Source organism: Pseudophryne corroboree, chromosome 11 (assembly GCF_028390025.1).
Source record: "Pseudophryne corroboree isolate aPseCor3 chromosome 11, aPseCor3.hap2, whole genome shotgun sequence".
In the NCBI taxonomy this organism is placed as follows: Eukaryota; Metazoa; Chordata; class Amphibia; order Anura; family Myobatrachidae; genus Pseudophryne; species Pseudophryne corroboree.
In genome coordinates, this window is record NC_086454.1 from 349,803 (window position 1) to 368,937 (window position 19,135).

The 19,135-nt window shown below is 46.4% G+C and overlaps 1 protein-coding gene and 1 pseudogene across 6 annotated transcripts in view; both read right to left on the reverse strand.

The window, feature by feature from the left end:
- LOC134970257 (golgin subfamily B member 1-like) overlaps positions 1–19,135 on the reverse strand; it is a 375,865-nt gene that overhangs the window by 333,363 nt on the left and 23,367 nt on the right. For 5 of the 6 annotated variants that reach the window (XM_063946249.1, XM_063946248.1, XM_063946253.1 and 2 more), the window contains exon 2: positions 10,190–10,249. The exons of the other annotated variant lie outside the window; for it this stretch is intronic. In XM_063946249.1, coding sequence (XP_063802319.1) covers positions 10,190–10,234 — 45 coding nt within the window. In that variant the 5' untranslated portion in view covers positions 10,235–10,249. The remainder of the gene's footprint in view (positions 1–10,189; positions 10,250–19,135) is intronic. 6 annotated transcript variants of the gene reach the window in all.
- On the reverse strand, positions 16,804–16,922 carry LOC134971536 (5S ribosomal RNA; annotated as a pseudogene).

The window sequence follows — 19,135 nt, forward strand, 5'->3', positions numbered from 1 at the left end:
TTGTCTATAAAAGAGCTGTAAACAATTGTTTAACAAATTCTATTTACAGGTGCCACACAATACAAAATAGCGCTCACCCAGATATATTTGTTCAGAGTCTTGAGATTGGGTAGGTAAGACCCATTTGGTTTCTGAACTAGAAATAGGTTAGAATAGAAACCTCGTCCCCTCTGTGCTGTAGAAATCGGAACTATCACTCCGGACTGAAGTAGTTTCTGAACTGGCGGGCTGATACAAAAAATCTTTGAGGAAGGTTTTTCCTGAAGGAAAAAGCATAACCATGAAACACTGTTTCTTGCAGCCAGGTATCTGTGGTGGTTTGTTGCCAAACCTGTGCAAAACGAAGAAGTCGGCCTCTCACTCTGGGATTCCCCGGTGGAGGCCCACACCATCAGTCTGATGGCGCGTCTTCTTTTTTAGTAGTTGGGCATCTGGTTGACCAAGTCTGTTTCTTCTTAGTCCTACCAGATTTTTCTGACTAAGACTGCTTGCTGTAAAACTTTCCTTTTGCTTTACATTGAGCCCGAAAGGACCAGAAAGCAGGAAAACTGGGTTTAGGCTTCACTTTTTTGGAGTTTGCTTCAGACATAAGAATGTTATCTGATTCTGTGCCAAACAGGATATTCCCAATAAAAGGCAAAGATTCCAGGACCTTCTTGGACTCCAAATCGTCCTTCCATGCACGTAACCAGATAGCTCTGCGAGCTGCTACTGAGGAAGCTATGGCCTGAGAAGCTACTGTACCCATATTCAGGGCAGCTTCTTCCATAAAAGCAGCTGATCATCTTTCAAAGCTTCTGCCCAGCCTGCCACTGCTTTAGCCACCCAGGCTGTGACCATAGCTGGGCTAGTCACTGCCCCTTCTAAAAGTAAAAACAGTCTTAAGAAACCCATCAATCTTTATGTCAGTCACATAATTTAAGGATGTTGAAGGCAGAGGTAATGTAGATTTACGCACGAGTCAAACTACGTGTGCATCTACCATGGGAGGAATCTCCCTTTTTAAACAGTCCACAACAGGAAAAAGATAGAAAGAACCCAATTTTGAGGGGAATCTTAAACTTCTTACTAGGTGTAATCCAAGCATCTTGCATAATTTCCTTCAGTTGATCTGAGTTAGGAAATTCTGTTTTTACTGAACGTTTAAACATAGGAGCCTTAGATTTTAGCAAAGGATCTGCTGCCTACTCGATTGACTGAATAGATTTAACAGCCTGAATTTAATCAGGTATATCCACTGAAGAAGAGTGCTCCTCCTCTCTAGATGCAAATTCAGAATGGGAGGATTCAGCTTCATCACCTGCAGTATCCCCTAATTCTGAAAAATGTGTAGCATGTGAAGATGATGCTCCATGTCTTTGGACTTCAATTCCTTGGGCCTATCAGCTTGTTTTTGCTGAAAGGCAGCCGAGGACTGAGCCATTTTCTGCACTGGATGTGGCATGACCCAAGTGGGATGCTGCTTGTAAAGGTTAAGTGGTTACCCCATACCTGTTACTGTAGGCACCATACGGTCTGCTAATTTGGACAACGTCTGTGCAAAAGCTGCCCAAGGAGTTTCCTGTGATTGAACAGGTACCTGGCTTGGATCTGGTTTATTCAGAAGGCTTTTATGAAAATTATACCAATTCGCACACAAGTCATCTTGTAACAGATCCTGGGTGGTAAACCCAGCTTTGCAGGACAAACATGATGTTAATGTAGGTGCCTCATCACTTTTGCCATTCTTGGATAGAGCAACAATAATTACCACAACAATCAGTGTAATTCTACGTATAAAGGTGACCGTCCTCACTTTAATACTTTAAAGTGAAATATAATCAGATCCTACCCTGCCTCGCACCAGCATTGAGGATCTGAATAACAGAGAGAAACAGAAACAGAGTTTAAAGTCAGCAGCCACACTAGCAATCAGTCACATGAAATTATATATATATATATATATATATATACACATATATATATATATAATAAGATTTTACTTACCGATAAATCTATTTCTCGTAGTCCGTAGTGGATGCTGGGGACTCCGTCAGGACCATGGGGAATAGCGGGCTCCGCAGGAGACAGGGCACATCTAAAAAGCTCTTTAGGTCACATGGTGTGTACTGGCTCCTCCCCCTATGACCCTCCTCCAGGCTTCAGTTAGGTACTGTGCCCGGACGAGCGTACACAATAAGGAAGGATCTTGAATCCCGGGTAAGACTCATACCAGCCACACCAATCACACCGTACAACTTGTGATCTGAACCCAGTTAACAGTATGATAACAAAACGAAGTAGCCTCTAAAAGATGGCTCACAACAATAGTAATAACCCGATTTTTTTGTAACAATAACTATGTACAACATTGCAGACAATCCGCACTTGGGATGGGCGCCCAGCATCCACTACGGACTACGAGAAATAGATTTATCGGTAAGTAAAATCTTATTTTCTCTAACATCCTAGTGGATGCTGGGGACTCCGTCAGGACCATGGGGATTATACCAAAGCTCCCAAACGGGCGGGAGAGTGCGGATGACTCTGCAGCACCGAATGAGAGAACTCCAGGTCCTCTTTAGCCAGAGTATCAAATTTGTAAAATTTTACAAACGTGTTCTCCCCTGACCACGTAACTGCTCGACAAAGTTATAATGCCGAGACTCCTCGGGCAGCCGCCCAGGATGAATGCCACCTTCCTTGTGGAATGGGCATCTACATATTTCGACTGTGACAGGCCTGCCACAGAATGTGCAAGCTGAATTGTACTACAAATCCAGCGTGCAATAGACTGCTTAGAAGCAGACGCACCCAGCTTGTTGGGTGCATACAATATAAACAGCAAGTCAGACTTTCTGACACCAGCCGTCCTAACTATATATATATATATATATATTTTAGGGCCCTGACAACGTCTAGTAATTTGGAGTCCTCCAAGTCCCTAGTAGCCGCAGGCACCACAATAGGTTGTTTCAGGTGAAAACGCTGACACCCCTTTAGGAAGAAACTGGAGACGAGACCCAGTTCTGCCCTGTTCAAATGGAAAATTTTTTAATATGGGCTTTTGTAAGACAAAGCCGCCCATTCTGACAATCGCCTGGCCGAGGCCAGGGCTAACAACATGGTCACTTTCCATGTGAGATATTGGTCAACAGCATGGTCACTTTCCATGTGAGATATTTCAAATCCACAGATTTGAGCGGTTCAAACCAATATGAATATAAGGAATCCCAACACTATGTTGAGATTTCACGGTGCCCCTAGAGGCACAAAAGAGCTGTATATGCAATACACCCTTTACAATCTGGACTTCAGGAACTGAAGTCAATTCTTTCTGGAAGAAAATCTACAGGGCCGAAATTTAAATCTTAATGAAACCCAATTTGAGGCTCAAAACACTCCTGTTTTCAGGAAATGTAGAAATCGACCTAGTTGAATTTCCTTCGTGGAGCCTTCCTGGCCTCACCCACGCAACATATTTTCACCACATGTGGTGATGACGTTGTGCGGTCACCTCCTTCCTGGCTTTAACCAAGGTAGGTATGACCTCTTATGGAATGCCTTTTCCCTTCAGGATCCGGCATTCAACCGCCATGCCGTCACACGCAGCCGCGGTAAATCTTGGAATAGACATGGTACTTGCTGAAGCAAGTCCCTTCTTAGCTCCCCAGGCCCTTAGTCCTCTGTGAGCATCTCTTGAAGTTCCGGGTACCAAGTCCCTCTTGGCCAATCCGGAGCCACTAGTATAGTTCATACTCCTCTATGTCTTATAATTCTCAATACCTTGGTTATGAGAAACAGAGGAGGGAACACATACACTGACTGGTACACCCACGGTGTTACCAGAACATCCACAGCTATCGCCTGAAGGTCTCAAGACCTGGCGGAATACCTGCCCCGTTTTTTGTTCGGGCGGGACGCCATCATGTCCACCTTTGGTCTTTGCCAACGGTCCACAATCATGCTGAAAAAACTTCCCTATGAAGTTTCCACTCTCCCGGGTGGAGGTCATGCCTGCTGAGGAAGTCTGCTTCCCAGTCGTCCACTCCCGGAAAGAACACTGCTGACAGTGCTATCACATGATTTTCCGCCTAGCGAAAAATCCTTGCAGTTTTGACACTGCCCTCCTGCTTCTTGTGCCGCCCTTTCTGTTTACGTGGGCGACTGCCGTGACGTTATCCCACTGGATCAATACCGGCTGACCTTGAAGCAGAGGTCTTGCTAAGTTTGGAGCACTATATATTTGCTCTAAGCTTATTTATGCGGAGAGAATTCTCCAGACTTAATCACACTTCCCTGGAAATTTTTTTTTTTTTTTTTTTTTTTTTTTTTCCCTGTGTGACTGTTCCCCAGCCTCTCAGGCTGGCCTCCGTGGTCACCGGCATCCAATCCTGAATGCCGAATCTGCGGCCCTCTAGAAGATGAGCACTCTGTAATCACCACAGGAGAGACACCCTTGTCCTTGGATATAGGGTTATCCGCTGATGCATCTGAGGATGCGATCCGGACCATTTGTCCAGCAGATCCCATTGAAGAATTCTTGCGGGAAATCTGCCGAATGGAATTGCTTCGTAATAAGCCACCATTTTTACCAGGACTCTTGTGCAATGATGTACTGACACTTTTCCTGGTTTTAGGAGGATCCCGATTATCTCGGATAACTCCCTGGCTTTCTCCACTGGGAGAAACACGTTTTTCTGGACTGTGTCCAGAATCATCCCTAGGAACAGTAGACGTGTCGTCGGAAAAAGCTGCGATTTTGGAATATTTAGAATCCACTCGTGCTGTCGTAGCACTACTTAAGATAGTGCTACTCCGACCTCCAACTGTTCTCTGGACCTTGCCCTTATCAGGAAAGCGTCCATGTTTCTTTTAAGAAAATTCATCATTCCGGCCATTACCTTGGTAAAGACCCGGGGCGCCGTGGACAATCCAAACGGCAGCGTCTGAACTGATATTGACAGTTCTGTACCAGGAACCTGAAGTACCCTTGGTGAGAAGGGCAAATTTGGACCTGTAGGTAAGCGTCCCTGATATCCAGTGACACCATATCGTCCCCTTCTTCCTGGTTCGCTATCACTGCTCCGAGTGACTCCATCTTGATTTGAACGCTTGTATGTAAGTGTTCAAATATTTCAGATCTCACCGAGCCGGTTGGCTTCAGTACCACAATATAGTGTGGAATACTACCCCCTTCTGTAAAAGGGGTACTTTGATTATCACCTGCTGGGAATACAGCCTGTGAATTGTGTGAGGGGGAGACGTCTCGAATTTCTAATGTACACCTGGGATACTACATGTAGGATCCCGGAGTTCCCTTGCGAGTGAGCCCACTGCGTGCTGAAACTCTTGAGATGACCCCCTACCGCACCTGAGTCCGCTTGTACGGCCCCAGAGTTATGTTGCGGACTTGGCAGAAGCTGTGAGGGGCTTCTGTTCCTGGGAATGGGCTGCTTGCTGCAGTCTTCTTCCCTTTCCTCTACCCCTGGGCAGATATGACTGGCCTTTGCCCGCCTGCCCGTATGGGGACGAAAGGACTGAGACTGAAAAGACTGTGTCCTTTCTTGCCGATATGTGACTCGGGGTAACAAAAGGTGGATTTTTCAGCTGTTGCCATGGCCACCAGGTCCAATGGACCGCCCCTTTATACGGCAATACTTCCATATGCCGTCTGGAATCTGCCTCACCTGACCACTGTCGTGTATTCGTCTGGCAGATATGTACATCACATTTACTCTTGATGCCAGAATACAATATATGCCTCTGCGCATCACGCATATATAGAAATGCATCCTTAAAATGCTCTATAGTAAATAAAATCTTGTCCCTGTCAAGGGTATCAAAATTTTCAGTCAGGAAATCCGACCAAGCCCCCTCAGCGCTGCACATCCATGCTGAGGCGATTGCTGGTCGTAGTATAACACCAGTATGTGTGTATATACTGTTATGATATTTTCCAGCATCCTATCAGCTGGCTCCTTGAGGCGGCCGTATCTGGAGACGGTAACGCCTTGTTTTTATAAGCGTGTGAGCACCTTATCCCTAAGGTGTGTTTTCCAACTCGCCCTTACTTCTGGCGGGGAAGGGTATACCGCCCATAACTTTCTATCGGAGGAACCCCACGTATCATCACACACTTCATTTAATTTATCTGATTCAGGCAAAACTACAAGTAGTTTATTCCCACCCTACAAAATACCCTTATTTGTGGTACTTGTGGTATCAGAAATATGTAACACCTCCTTCATTGCCCTTAACATGTAACTTGTGGCCCTAAAGGAAAAATACGTTTGTTTCTTCACCGTCGACACTGGGGTCAGTGTCCGTGTCAGTGTCTGTCGACCGACTGAGGTAAATGGGCGTTTTTACAAGCCCCTGACGGTGTCTGAGACGCCTGGACCAATACTAATTTGTCCGCCGGCTGTCTCATGTCGTCAACCGGCTTGCAGCGTGTTGACATTATCACGTAATTCCATAAGTAAGCCATCCATTCATGTGTCGACTCCCTAGAGAGTGACATCACTATTACAGGCAATTTGCTCCGTCTCCTCACCAACATTTTCCTCATACATGTCGACACACACGTACCGACCTACAGCACACACACAGGGAATGCTCTGATAGAGGACAGGACCCACTAGCCCTTTGGGGAGACAGAGGGAGAGTTTGCCAGCACACACCAAAATGCTATAATTATACAGGGACAACCTTTATATAAGTGTTCCTCCCTTATAGCATTTATATATATTTATATCGCCAAATCATTGCCCCCCCTCTCTGTTTTAACCCTGTTTCTGTAGTGCAGTGCAGGGGAGAGCATGGGAGCCTTCCCCTCAGCCTTTCTGTGAGGGAAAATGGCGCCTGTGTGCTGAGGAGAATAAGCTCCGCCCCTTTCTCGGCGGGCTTCTCCTCCCGGTTTTTTAATACTGGCCTGGGTTAAAATACACACATATAGCCTTAATGGCTATATGTGGTGTATTTCTTTTGCCAAATTAGGTATTTATATTGCTGCCCAGGGCGCCCCCAGCAGCGCCCTGCACCCTCCGTGACCGTGTCAGTGAGCCTGTGAGACAACAATGGCGCACAGCTGCAGTGCTGTGCGCTACCTCTATGAAGACTGAGAAGCCTTCTGCCGCCTGTCACCGGACCTCCGTCTCCGCCGTCTTCAGCGTCTGTAAGGGGGATCGGCGGCGCGGCTCCGGGACGAACCCCAGGCTGACCTGTGTTCCGACTCCCTCTGGAGCTCAGTGTCCAGTAGCCTAAGACTTCAATCCTCCTGCACGCAGGTGAGTTGCAAGTCTCTCCCCTAAGTCCCACGTTGCAGTGATCCTGTCGCCAGCAGGAATCACTGATTAGTTTAACCTAAAAAAGACTTTTCTAAACAGCTCTATAAGAGAGCCATCCAGGTTGCACCCTACTCGGCCGGGCACAGAAACCTAACTGAAGCCTGGAGGAGGGTCATAGGGGGAGGAGCCAGTACACACCATGTGACCTAAAGAGCTTTTTAGATGTGCCCTGTCTCCTGCGGAGCCCGCTATTCCCCATGGTCCTGACGGAGTCCCCAGCATCCACTAGGACGTTAGAGAAATATATATATATATATATATATATATATACACACATACATACACACACACACACACACACACACACAATATGCAATGAGCACATGTTTCAACTACACAATACATATAGGTAGGAAAAAACATTGCTGCATTACCTTAAATCATTGGTGCGGCCACACCTGGAATATTGTGTATAGTTCTGGGCACCGCACTATAAAAAAAGATATCTTGGAACTCGAAAAGGTTCAGAGGCGAGCCACCAAACTGGTTAAGGGGTTAGAGGCACTGAATTATGAGGAAAGACTTAAAAGGTTAGATATGTTCACACTGGAAAAGAGGCGACTGAGAGGGGACATTATTAATATTTTTAAATACATTAAGGGGCAATACAAGGATTTATCAAACGATTTGTTTATCAAAAAAACACTACATAGGACACGAGGACACCCCCTGAGGTTAGAAGAAAAACAATTTCATACACAATGGAGGAAAGGGTTCTTCACAGTAAGAGCAGTAAGGATTTGGAATTCTCTGCTAGAGAAGGTAGTAATGGTGGACTCAATCAATAAGTTTCAAAATGGATTAGATAAATTCCTAGCGGAAAAAAATATCCAAGGATACATCATTAAATAACGATTAAAAAAAAAAAACATTTATTATACAGGATGAACCCGATGGACATCTGTCTTTTTTCAACCTCAACAACTATGTAACTATGAAACCTTATACCGGAGACTAGCGTATTCAGACGCACAGCGAATAATACAGTAAATGTTCACAACGCTCATTTGCATCAGGTACCTACTCAACTACTCAATAACAAGGGTAGGTAGGAACTCAGTGCTGTATCACCTGCCTCAGGAGAGCGGTATACAGGGAGACTTAAACCCCGCTTCCGTATGCGACCATGCCGCAAACAAACGGCTCAGCGAATCAGACACACCAGTGTATCCAGCTGCACATGCGACTATGACCGGTATAGTATGTTAAGCGTCTCAGACGGAAGCGTAAATCAGTTCATGGCAGGAGACTCGGCGGAAACTGGTCATAAACTGGGGGGGGAGGGACGACCAGGGAGCATCTTACTCGCCACTACGGACATCAACCTCCAGGATCGCGGACTCAAATAATCCCCAGAGCCTATGATCCCTGAGGCCTAGCACGGTGCACCCGAGCAGGGAGCCGAGTCAGCGACTGTCCAGTAGTCTCCACCCAGAATAGTAAGGCTGCCTTTTATGCGTCTGAAACCGCTAACCAGAAAAAGACGCCTTACCTTCTCCCTATTCTCCAGCTGCAGCCTGGGATCATCAGTACGGACTTGCTAGCACCTCCAGTCTGGCGCCCGCCGAAACAGCAGTGTACTCCGAGGTAACAGTTGTTGCGACCCGGTGGAGAGTTTTTGGATCTTCTTTTCTGTTATGCGTTTTAAGACGCATAGAAAGCTTACTCGGAAAAAGAAAAAATACTATACAAAATAACAAAAGCTTAGAATGTGACGGCAGATAAAAACCACTTGGCACATCTAGTCTGCCCTTTTTTTAACCATATTTTTATCTCAAAACTTATTTGATCCATATTTCTTTGTAAGGATATCCTTATGTCTTTCCCATGCATGTCTACCACCTCTGATGGGAGGCTATTCCACTTGTCCACTACCCTTTCTGTGAAGTAATTTTTCCTCATATTTCTCCTGAACCTTGTGGCTGCAAAAGAATTTGCAGCTCAACCGTTCTAGGGGTATATTCAATTAGGGTCGAAAACTGCCGTCTGTCGAAAAGACGTCCGTTTTTGACTTTTATGGTCAAACAGTGATTCGACCTATTCAGTCCCATCAGTTTTTATTCGACGACTCGTGGAATTCGACTTGTCGAATAGTACGTGAATCGGCGGTATAGCTGCCGATTTACCCACTTTTGAGTGGCCCCGTTTCCGACCATTGCTGTCCGACATAAGAAAATGTCGGACTGAGATGTGGGACCCAGAGGAGGAGAGGAGGGAGTGGGGGGGGGGGGGGGGGGGGAGGAAAGCTGCGGGGAGACGGGGGACAGCCGCAGGCATACAGGGGACAGAAGCGCTACAGCAGAACAGCAGGATGTCTCACAGCCGCGCCGCTCACGGCAGCGTCCTCCCGACTCCAGCAAGTGAGGTCATGCTTGCTGGAGCCGGGTGGACACTGCCGTGAGGTCGGGTGGCTGTGAGACAACCTCCTGCAGCGCTACTGCAACGCTGCTCTCCTCCGTCTCCCCGCGTCTCCCCCCTCCCCCCCTCTCCTCCCCTGGGTCCCTCATCTCAATTCGACTTTTTAAAAGTCGAATTGAGAGGAGATTGAATAGGGGTTGTCGGATCCATTCAGACAAATGCATGTCGGAATGGATCCGACCCCAATTGAATATACCCCGTAGTGGTCCAGCTCCTACCCCACTAAACAAAAAACTGAATTGCCTGAGCCGGAAGGCGGCGATATAGAGGGCTGGCCCATTGCATCCTGGGAGTCTGAAAAGCTTAACTGTTTGGTGCCCGTTTCGTTGTCTAATATCCCAAGGTAGATCCTGTGGATCACTGTGGACCCTAATAGAGAAAGATACCGATTTAGTTTTAAATAAATGTATCAAAGAATAAAAGGTCACTTAGTAGGCACTTACCCCTGCAGGGGAGGGGGATTCATCCCCAGAATACCAGTTCCACATGGTGTCTGATGGGCACTGAGGAGGAAGCATAGAGTATAAGACAGGGGTTCCCAAACTTTTTTGAGTTACGGCACCCTAGAGTATCAGAATTTTTTTCACAGCACCCCTAGGCCAAAAGTTTCTAATTGAGAAAATTATATATTATATATATAATAAGAATTTACTTACCGATAATTCTATTTCTCGGAGTCCGTAGTGGATGCTGGGGTTCCTGAAAGGACCATGGGGAATAGCGGCTCCGCAGGAGACAGGGCACAAAAAGTAAAGCTTTAGGATCAGGTGGTGTGCACTGGCTCCTCCCCCTATGACCCTCCTCCAAGCCTCAGTTAGGTACTGTGCCCGGACGAGCGTACACAATAAGGAAGGATTTATGAATCCCGGGTAAGACTCATACCAGCCACACCAATCACACTGTACAACTTGTGATCTGAACCCAGTTAACAGTATGATAACAGCGGAGCCTCTGAAAGGATGGCTCACAACAATAATAACCCGATTTTTGTAACTATGTACAAGTAATGCAGATAATCCGCACTTGGGATGGGCGCCCAGCATCCACTACGGACTCCGAGAAATAGAATTATCGGTAAGTAAATTCTTATTTTCTCTATCGTCCTAGTGGATGCTGGGGTTCCTGAAAGGACCATGGGGATTATACCAAAGCTCCCAAACGGGCGGGAGAGTGCGGATGACTCTGCAGCACCGAATGAGAGAACTCCAGGTCCTCCTTAGCCAGGGTATCAAATTTGTAGGATTTTACAAACGTGTTTGCCCCTGACTAAATAGCCGCTCGGCAAAGTTGTAAAGCCGAGACCCCTCGGGCAGCCGCCCAAGATGAGCCCACCTTCCTTGTGGAATGGGCATTTACATATTTTGGCTGTGGCAGGCCTGCCACAGAATGTGCAAGCTGAATTGTATTACACATCCAACTAGCAAAAGTCTGCTTAAAAGCAAGAGCACCCAGTTTGTTGGGTGCATACAGGATAACAGCAAGTCAGTTTTCCTGACTCCAGCCGTCCTGGAACCTATATTTTCAGGGCCCTGACCACATCTAGCAACTTGGAGTCCTCCAAGTCCCTAGTAGGCGCAAGACACCCCAATAAGCTGGTTCAGGTGAAACACTGACACCACCTTAGGGAGAGAACTGGGGACGAGTCCGCAGCTCTGCCCTGTCCGAATGGACAAACAGATATGGGCTTTTTTGAGAAAAAAACCACCAATTTGACACTCGCCTGGTCCAGGCCAGGTCCAAGAGCATGTTCACTTTTCATGTGAGATGCTTCAAATCCACAGATTTGACTGGTTTTAAACCAATGTGTTTTGAGGAATCCCAGAACTACGTTGAGATCCCACAGTGCCACTGGAGGCACAAAAGGGGGTTGTATATGCAATACTCCCTTGACAAACTTCTGGACTTCAGGAACTGAAGCCAATTCTTTCTGGAAGAAAAATCGACAGGGCCGAAATTTGAACCTTAATGGACCCCAATTTGAGGCCCATAGACACTCCTGTTTGCAAGAAATGCAGGAATCGACCGAGTTGAAATTTCTTCGTGGGGCCTTCCTGGCCTCACACCACGCAACATATTTTCGCCACATGTGGTGATAATGTTGTGCGGTCACCTCCTTTCTGGCTTTGACCAGGGTAGGAATGACCTCTTCCTGAATGCCTTTTCCCTTAGGATCCGGCGTTCCACCGCCATGCCGTCAAACGCAGCTGCGGTAAGTCTTGGAACAGACATGGTACTTGCTGAAACAAGTCCCTTCTTAGCGGCAGAGGCCATAAGTCCTCTGTGAGCATCTCTTGAAGTTCCGGGTACCAAGTCCTTCTTGGCCAATCCGGAGCCATGAGTATAGTTCTTACTCCTCTACGTCTTATAATTCTCAGTACCTTAGGTATGAAAAGCAGAGGATGGAACACATACACCGACTGGTACACCCACGGTGTTACCAGAACGTCCACAGCTATTGCCTGAGGGTCTCTTAACCTGGCGCAATACCTGTCCCGTTTTTTGTTCAGACGGGACGCCATCATGTCCACCTTTGGTAATTCCCAACGGTTTACAATTATGTGGAAAACTTCCCCATGAAGTTCCCACTCTGCCGGGTGGAGGTCGTGCCTACTGAGGAAGTCTGCTTCCCAGTTTCCATTCCCGGAATGAAACACTGCTGACAGTGCTATCACATGATTTTCCGCCCAGCGAAAAGTCCTTGCAGTTTTTGCCACTGCCCTCCTGCTTCTTGTGCCGCCCTGTCTATTTACGTGGGCGACTGCCGTGATGTTTTATCCCACTGGATCAATACCGGCTGACCTTGAAGCAGAGGTCTTGCTAAGCTTAGAGCATTATAATTTTACCCTTAGCTATATTTATGTGGAGAAAAATCTCCAGACTTGATCACACTCCCTGGAAATTTTTTCCTTGTGTGACTGCTCCCCAGCCTCTCGGGCTGGCCTCCGTGGTCACCAACATCCAAAACTGAATGCCGAATCTGCGGCCCTCTAGAAGATGAGCACTCTGTAACCACCACAGGAGAGACACCCTTGTCCTTGGATATAGGGTTATCCGCTGATGCATCTGAAGATGCGATCCGGACCATTTGTCCAGCAGATCCCACTGAAAAGTTCTTGCATGAAATCTGCCGACTGGAATTGCTTCGAAGGAAGTCACCATTTTTTTACCATGGCCCTTGTGCAATGATGCACTGATTTTAGGAGGTTCCTGACTAGCTCGGATAACTCCCTGGCTTTCTCTTCCGGGAGAAACACCTTTTTCTGGACTGTGTCCAGAATCATCCCTAAGCACAGGAGACTTGTTGTCGGGATCAGCTGCGATTTTGGAATATTTAGAATCCACCCCTGCTGTTGTAACAGTATCCGAGATAGTGCTACTCCGACCTCCAACTGTTCCCTGGACTTTGCCCTTATCAGGAGATCGTCCAAGTAAGGGATAATTAAGACGCCTTTTCTTCGAAGAAGAACCATCATTTCGGCCATTACCTTGGTAAAGACCCGGGGTGCCGTAGACAATCCAAACGGCAGCGTCTGAAACTGATAGTGACAGTTCTGTACCACGAACCTGAGGTACCCTTAGTGATAAGAGCAAATTTGGGACATGGAGGTAAGCATCCCTGATGTCTCGGGACACCAGATAGTCCCCTTCTTCCCGGTTCGTTATCACTGCTCTGAGTGACTCCATCTTGATTTGAACCTTTGTAAGTGTTCAAATTTTTTTAGATTTAGAATAGGTCTCACCTAGCCTTCTGGCTTCAGTACCACAATATAGTGTGGAATAATACCCCTTTTCTTGTTGTAGGAGGGGTAATTTAATTATCACCTGCTGGGAATACAGCTCGTGAATTTTTTCCCATACTGCCTCCTTGTCGGAGGGAGACCTTGGTAAAGCAGACTTCAGGAGCCTGCGCAGGGGAAACGTCTCGACATTCCAAACTGTACCCCTGGGATACTACTTGTAGGATCCAGGGGTCCTGTACGGTCTCAGCGTCATGCTGAGAGCTTGTCAGAAGCGGTGGAACGCTTCTGTTCCTGGGAATGGGCTGCCTGCTGCAGTCTTCTTCCCTTTCCTCTATCCCTGGGCAGATATGACTCTTATAGGGACGAAAGGACTGAAGCTGAAAAGACGGTGTCTTTTTCTGCAGTTCTGGCAGATATGGACATCGCACTTACTCTTGATGCCAGAGTGCAAATATCCCTCTGTGCATCTCGCATATATAGAAATACATCCTTTAAATGCTCTATAGTCAATAAAATACTGTCCCTGTCAAGGGTATCAATATTTTTAGTCAGGGAATCCGACCAAGCCACCCCAGCTCTGCACATCCAGGCTGAGGCGATCGCTGGTCGCAGTATAACACCAGTATGTGTGTATATACTTTTTATGATATTTTTCCAGCCTCCTGTCAGCTGGCTCCTTGAGGACGGCCCTATCTATAGACGGTACCGCCACTTGTTCTGATAAGCGTGTGAGCGCCTTATCCACCCTAAGGGGTGTTTCCCAACGCGCCCTAACTTCTGGCGGGAAAGGGTATACCGCCCATATTTTCTATCGGGGGGAACCCACGCATCATCACACACTTCATTTAATTTATCTGATTCAGGAAAAACTACGGTAGTTTTTTCACATCCCACATAATACCCTCTTTTGTGGTACTTGTAGTATCAGAAATATGTAACACCTCCTTCATTGCCCTTAACGTGTGGCCCTAATAAGGAATACGTTTGTTTATTCACCGTCGACACTGGATTCAGTGTCCCTGTCTGTGTCTGTGTCGACCGACTAAAGTAAACGGGCGTTTTAAAACCCCTGACGGTGTTTTTGAGACGTCTGGACCAGTACTAATTGTTTGTCGGACGTCTCATGTCGTCAACCGACCTTGGCGCGTGTTGACATTATCACGTAATTCCCTAAATAAGCCATCCATTCCGGTGTCGACTCCCTAGAGAGTGACATCACCATTACAGGCAATTGCTCCGCCTCCTCACCAACATCGTCCTCATACATGTCGACACACACGTACCGACACACAGCACACACACAGGGAATGCTCTGATAGAGGACAGGACCTACTAGCCCTTTGGAGAGACAGAGGGAGAGTTTGCCAGCACACACCAAAAACGCTATAATTATATAGGGACAACCTTATATAAGTGTTTTCCCTTATAGCATCTTTTTTATATATTTCTAACGCCAAATTAGTGCCCCCCCTCTCTGTTTTAACCCTGTTTCTGTAGTGCAGTGCAGGGGAGAGCCTGGGAGCCTTCCCTCCAGCCTTTCTGTGAGGGAAAATGGCGCTGTGTGCTGAGGAGATAGGCCCCGCCCCTTTTTCGGCGGCCTCGTCTCCCGCTCTTAACGGATTCTGGCAGGGGTTAAATATCTCCATATAGCCCCCGGAGGCTATATGTGAGGTATTTTTAGCCAAAAAAGGTTTTCATTTGCCTCCCAGGGCGCCCCCCTCCCAGCGCCCTGCACCCTCAGTGACTGCCGTGTGAAGTGTGCCGAGAGGAAAATGGCGCACAGCTGCAGTGCTGTGCGCTACCTTAAGAAGACTGAGGAGTCTTCTGCCGCCGATTCTGGACCTCTTCTCGTTTCAGCATCTGCAAGGGGGCCGGCGGCGAGGCTCCGGTGACCATCCAGGCTGTACCTGTGATCGTCCCTCTGGAGCTAATGTCCAGTAGCCAAAGAAGCCAATCCATCCTGCACGCAGGTGAGTTCACTTCTTCTCCCCTAAGTCCCTCGTTGCAGTGATCCTGTTGCCAGCAGGACTCACTGTAAAATAAAAAACCTAAGCTAAACTTTTCTAAGCAGCTCAGGAGAGCCACCTAGATTGCACCCTTCTCGGCCGGGCACAAAAATCTAACTGAGGCTTGGAGGAGGGTCATAGGGGGAGGAGCCAGTGCACACCACCTGATCCTAAAGCTTTACTTTTTGTGCCCTGTCTCCTGCGGAGCCGCTATTCCCCATGGTCCTTTCAGGAACCCCAGCATCCACTAGGACGATAGAGAAATATATATATATATATATATATATATATATATATATATATCTATTACATTGTAAATAATGTGAATTGGTCCTGGACCACCAACCCAGGGCACCCCTGCAAGTGTTCCGGGGCGCCCCAGGGAGCCAGGACACAGTGTGAGAACCACTGGTATCAGACATGATCAGTCATGTTATGCAGTGGTGCTGTACCGGTGTGACGCTGCCCAGCTCTCCTGCACGTGACGCAGCATGGGACAATATTATGCACTCACCCTGCCTGAGTCTGTAGTCCATTACCAATGACAGACTATGCAGAGTACTAATTAAATATCCTAACGCACAAATACATATGAACAACCTATTGTATTTTGTTTTTATTTTTTATGTCTTGCATTACCCCAATCTAGTGGACGGGTCACATCAATCTCACATTAAAGCAAAGTACGTCTCAGGGAATGTTACCCCTGGGACGTCGTGTGCTACATGGCCACAATATGGCTCCCTGCTGACCCCTTGCTAAGAGAATGTAAAATCTGCACAGAATATAATATTAGTAGCGTTTGTATTAATTTAGTTATTTGTTAAACCAACATAATGCTTACTACATAAACAAATAAATTCAGCAATGGGTTGGTGGTCCTCCCGGAAAATAGTTCTGTAAACTATAAGGAAAATGTGGTCTTAAGTAAGAGCAAAAGACAAAAGCAGCTATATGCCTTTTCCAGGGCACACTTTGATAAATTATAAGAAAATGATGAATTATGAAAATGAGTATATTAATACTTAACTTTTATTGAGATATACTTAAAAAGAAAGGGAGAAGGCAAATATAGATAAATAATTGCTACAATTTTTGGGCGATAAAAATTAGATTGGCGAAAATATGTTTATTCCCTTGATAATCCAAAAATTACTTTCATTTTAAATTGAAAAAAATCTTTGTGGGAGTAAACTAGCTCCATTATGTTCAGCTATCACATGTCAGAATATCAAGATTAAATATAGGTGGAGATTCGATGCCTGGGTCTGCAAAGAAAGCTGGAAAAACTCAAATGATGTGAGAGTAAAATACCTACGGTACCTAGGATTCCCTGGTGGTCTCCCAACCGGGTACTGACCAGGCCCTGCAGTGTATGGCTTCCAAGATCAGACGAGGTTGGGCATACTCAGTGCAGTTTGACCGTAGGTGAGTAAATCTCCAGCATGTGCAATCAATTCCAGTGTACAGTTACTCCAGGCAAATCATATGGATATGATAATCTGACAAGGATTAATCCCCTGAATGAGATATAAATGATTCTGTGCAATGAAAAAACACACCGTATTCTGATAGGTGTTTGTTGTCCTAATCTGAGACACCTATTGTTATATCACATTTAGGGGCCTCCCCCTATAAAATCTGAATCTCTAGGATTTATTAATTTTTGTGATATCCAGCCTCAGGAACATTCAATATATGTTTCAAGAATATTTTTGTTCTTTGCTCAAATGTGATATAACAATAGGTGTCTCAGATTGGGACAACAAACACCTATTAGAATACGGTGTGTTTTTTCATTGCACAGAATCATTTATATCTCATTCAGGGGATTAATCCTTGTCAGATTATCATATCCATATGATTTGCCTGGAGTAACTGTACACTGGAATTGATTGCACATGCTGGAGATTTACTTACCTACGGTCAAACTACACTGAGTATGCCCAACCTCGTCTGATCTTGGAAGCCATACACTGCAGGGCCTGGTCAGTACCCGGTTGGGAGGGTGGTCTTCAGTATGCCGACTGACGGGATCCCGGCGCACAGTATACCGGCGCCGGAATCAGGACACTTATTCTCCCTCGTGGGGGTCCACGACCCCCCTGGAGGGAGAATAAAATAGTGTGGCGCGCTTAGCGCACCACCGTGCCCGTAGCGTGGCGAGCGCAGTGTGCCCGCAATGGGCTCATTTGCGCTCGCCACACTGTTGGTAAGCCGGCGGTCGGGCTCCCGGCGCCAGTATGCTGGTCGCCGGGAGCCCGACCGCCGGCATATCGTAGTGAACCCGATAGGGAGACCACCAGGGAATACTAGGTACCGTAGGTATTTTACTCTCACATCATTTGAGTTTTTCCAGCTTTCTGTGCAGACCCAGGCATCGAATCTCCACCTATATTTAATCTTGATATTCTGACATGTGATAGCTGAACATAATGGAGCTAGTTTACTCCCACAAAGATTTTTTCAATTAAAATGAAAGTAATTTTTGGATTATCAAGGGAATAAACATATTTTCGCCCATCTAATTTTTATCGCCCAAAAATTGTAGCAATTATTTATCTATATTTGCCTTCTCCCTTTCTTTTTAAGTATATCTCAATAAAAGTTAAGTATTAATTTACTCATATTTTGATAATTCATCATTTTCTTATAATTTATCAAAGTGTGCCCTGGAAAAGGCATATAGCTGCTTTTGTCTTTTGCTCTTACTTAAGACCACATTTTCCCTGCTGACCCCGACAGCTGAGGTGCAGGACATGTGACGTGGCATGGGGCAATCTTATGCACTCCACCACACGCCCACCCATTGCATCGGACACCATTAGTATCTGGACTTGCACCACCCCCCGTCTGACACAGGCCACCCATGAGCGACAGCAGGCAATGGATCATCATGGAAGCTGGCCTACGCAATCACAAGATGGAGCAGTTCAGTGTAATCGCATGGTCGCGGCCCAGTTTACCACCAAGTAACACCCATTTCACACAGAGAGTGCTCCAATCTCTGGCTGCATGCACAATCTGCAGATGTCGGAGAGATCCATCTGATTAGAAACAGGTCCATGATGTGCAGAAATGGATTCATTGATTCACTGAGTCCTACGCAGAGGTGGCGTCCGTGATATCACAGTAATAACCCTTTTCCACTGACGCAATAACGTGGGTTATTTGCTGGTATACCTGGTCACACTAAAGCCTTTGGGGAACCGGCTCACCAGCGCTTGGAGATGACGCCAGCAGAAGGTAGCCCTGGCACTAACCTGGATCCAGCCTGCGGTGTGCGCAGGTAGTGTTCATTCTAGGTGAAGGGTGCTAATCAATGACAAGGGCATAATTCAGACCCGATCGCAGTAGCAAAATTGTTCTCTAATGGGCAAAACCATGTGCACTGCAAGGGGGCAGATGTAACATGTGCAGAGAGAGTTAGATTTGGGTGGGTTATATTGTTTCTCTGCAGGGTAAATACTGGCTGCTTTATTTTTACACTGCAATTTAGATTTCAGTTTGAACACACCCCACCCAAATTTAACTCTCTCTGCACATGTTACATCTGCCCCACCTGCACTGCACATGATTTTGCCCATTAGAGAACAGTTTTGCTGCTGCGATCAGGTATGAATTAGGCCCTAGAGCATATTTA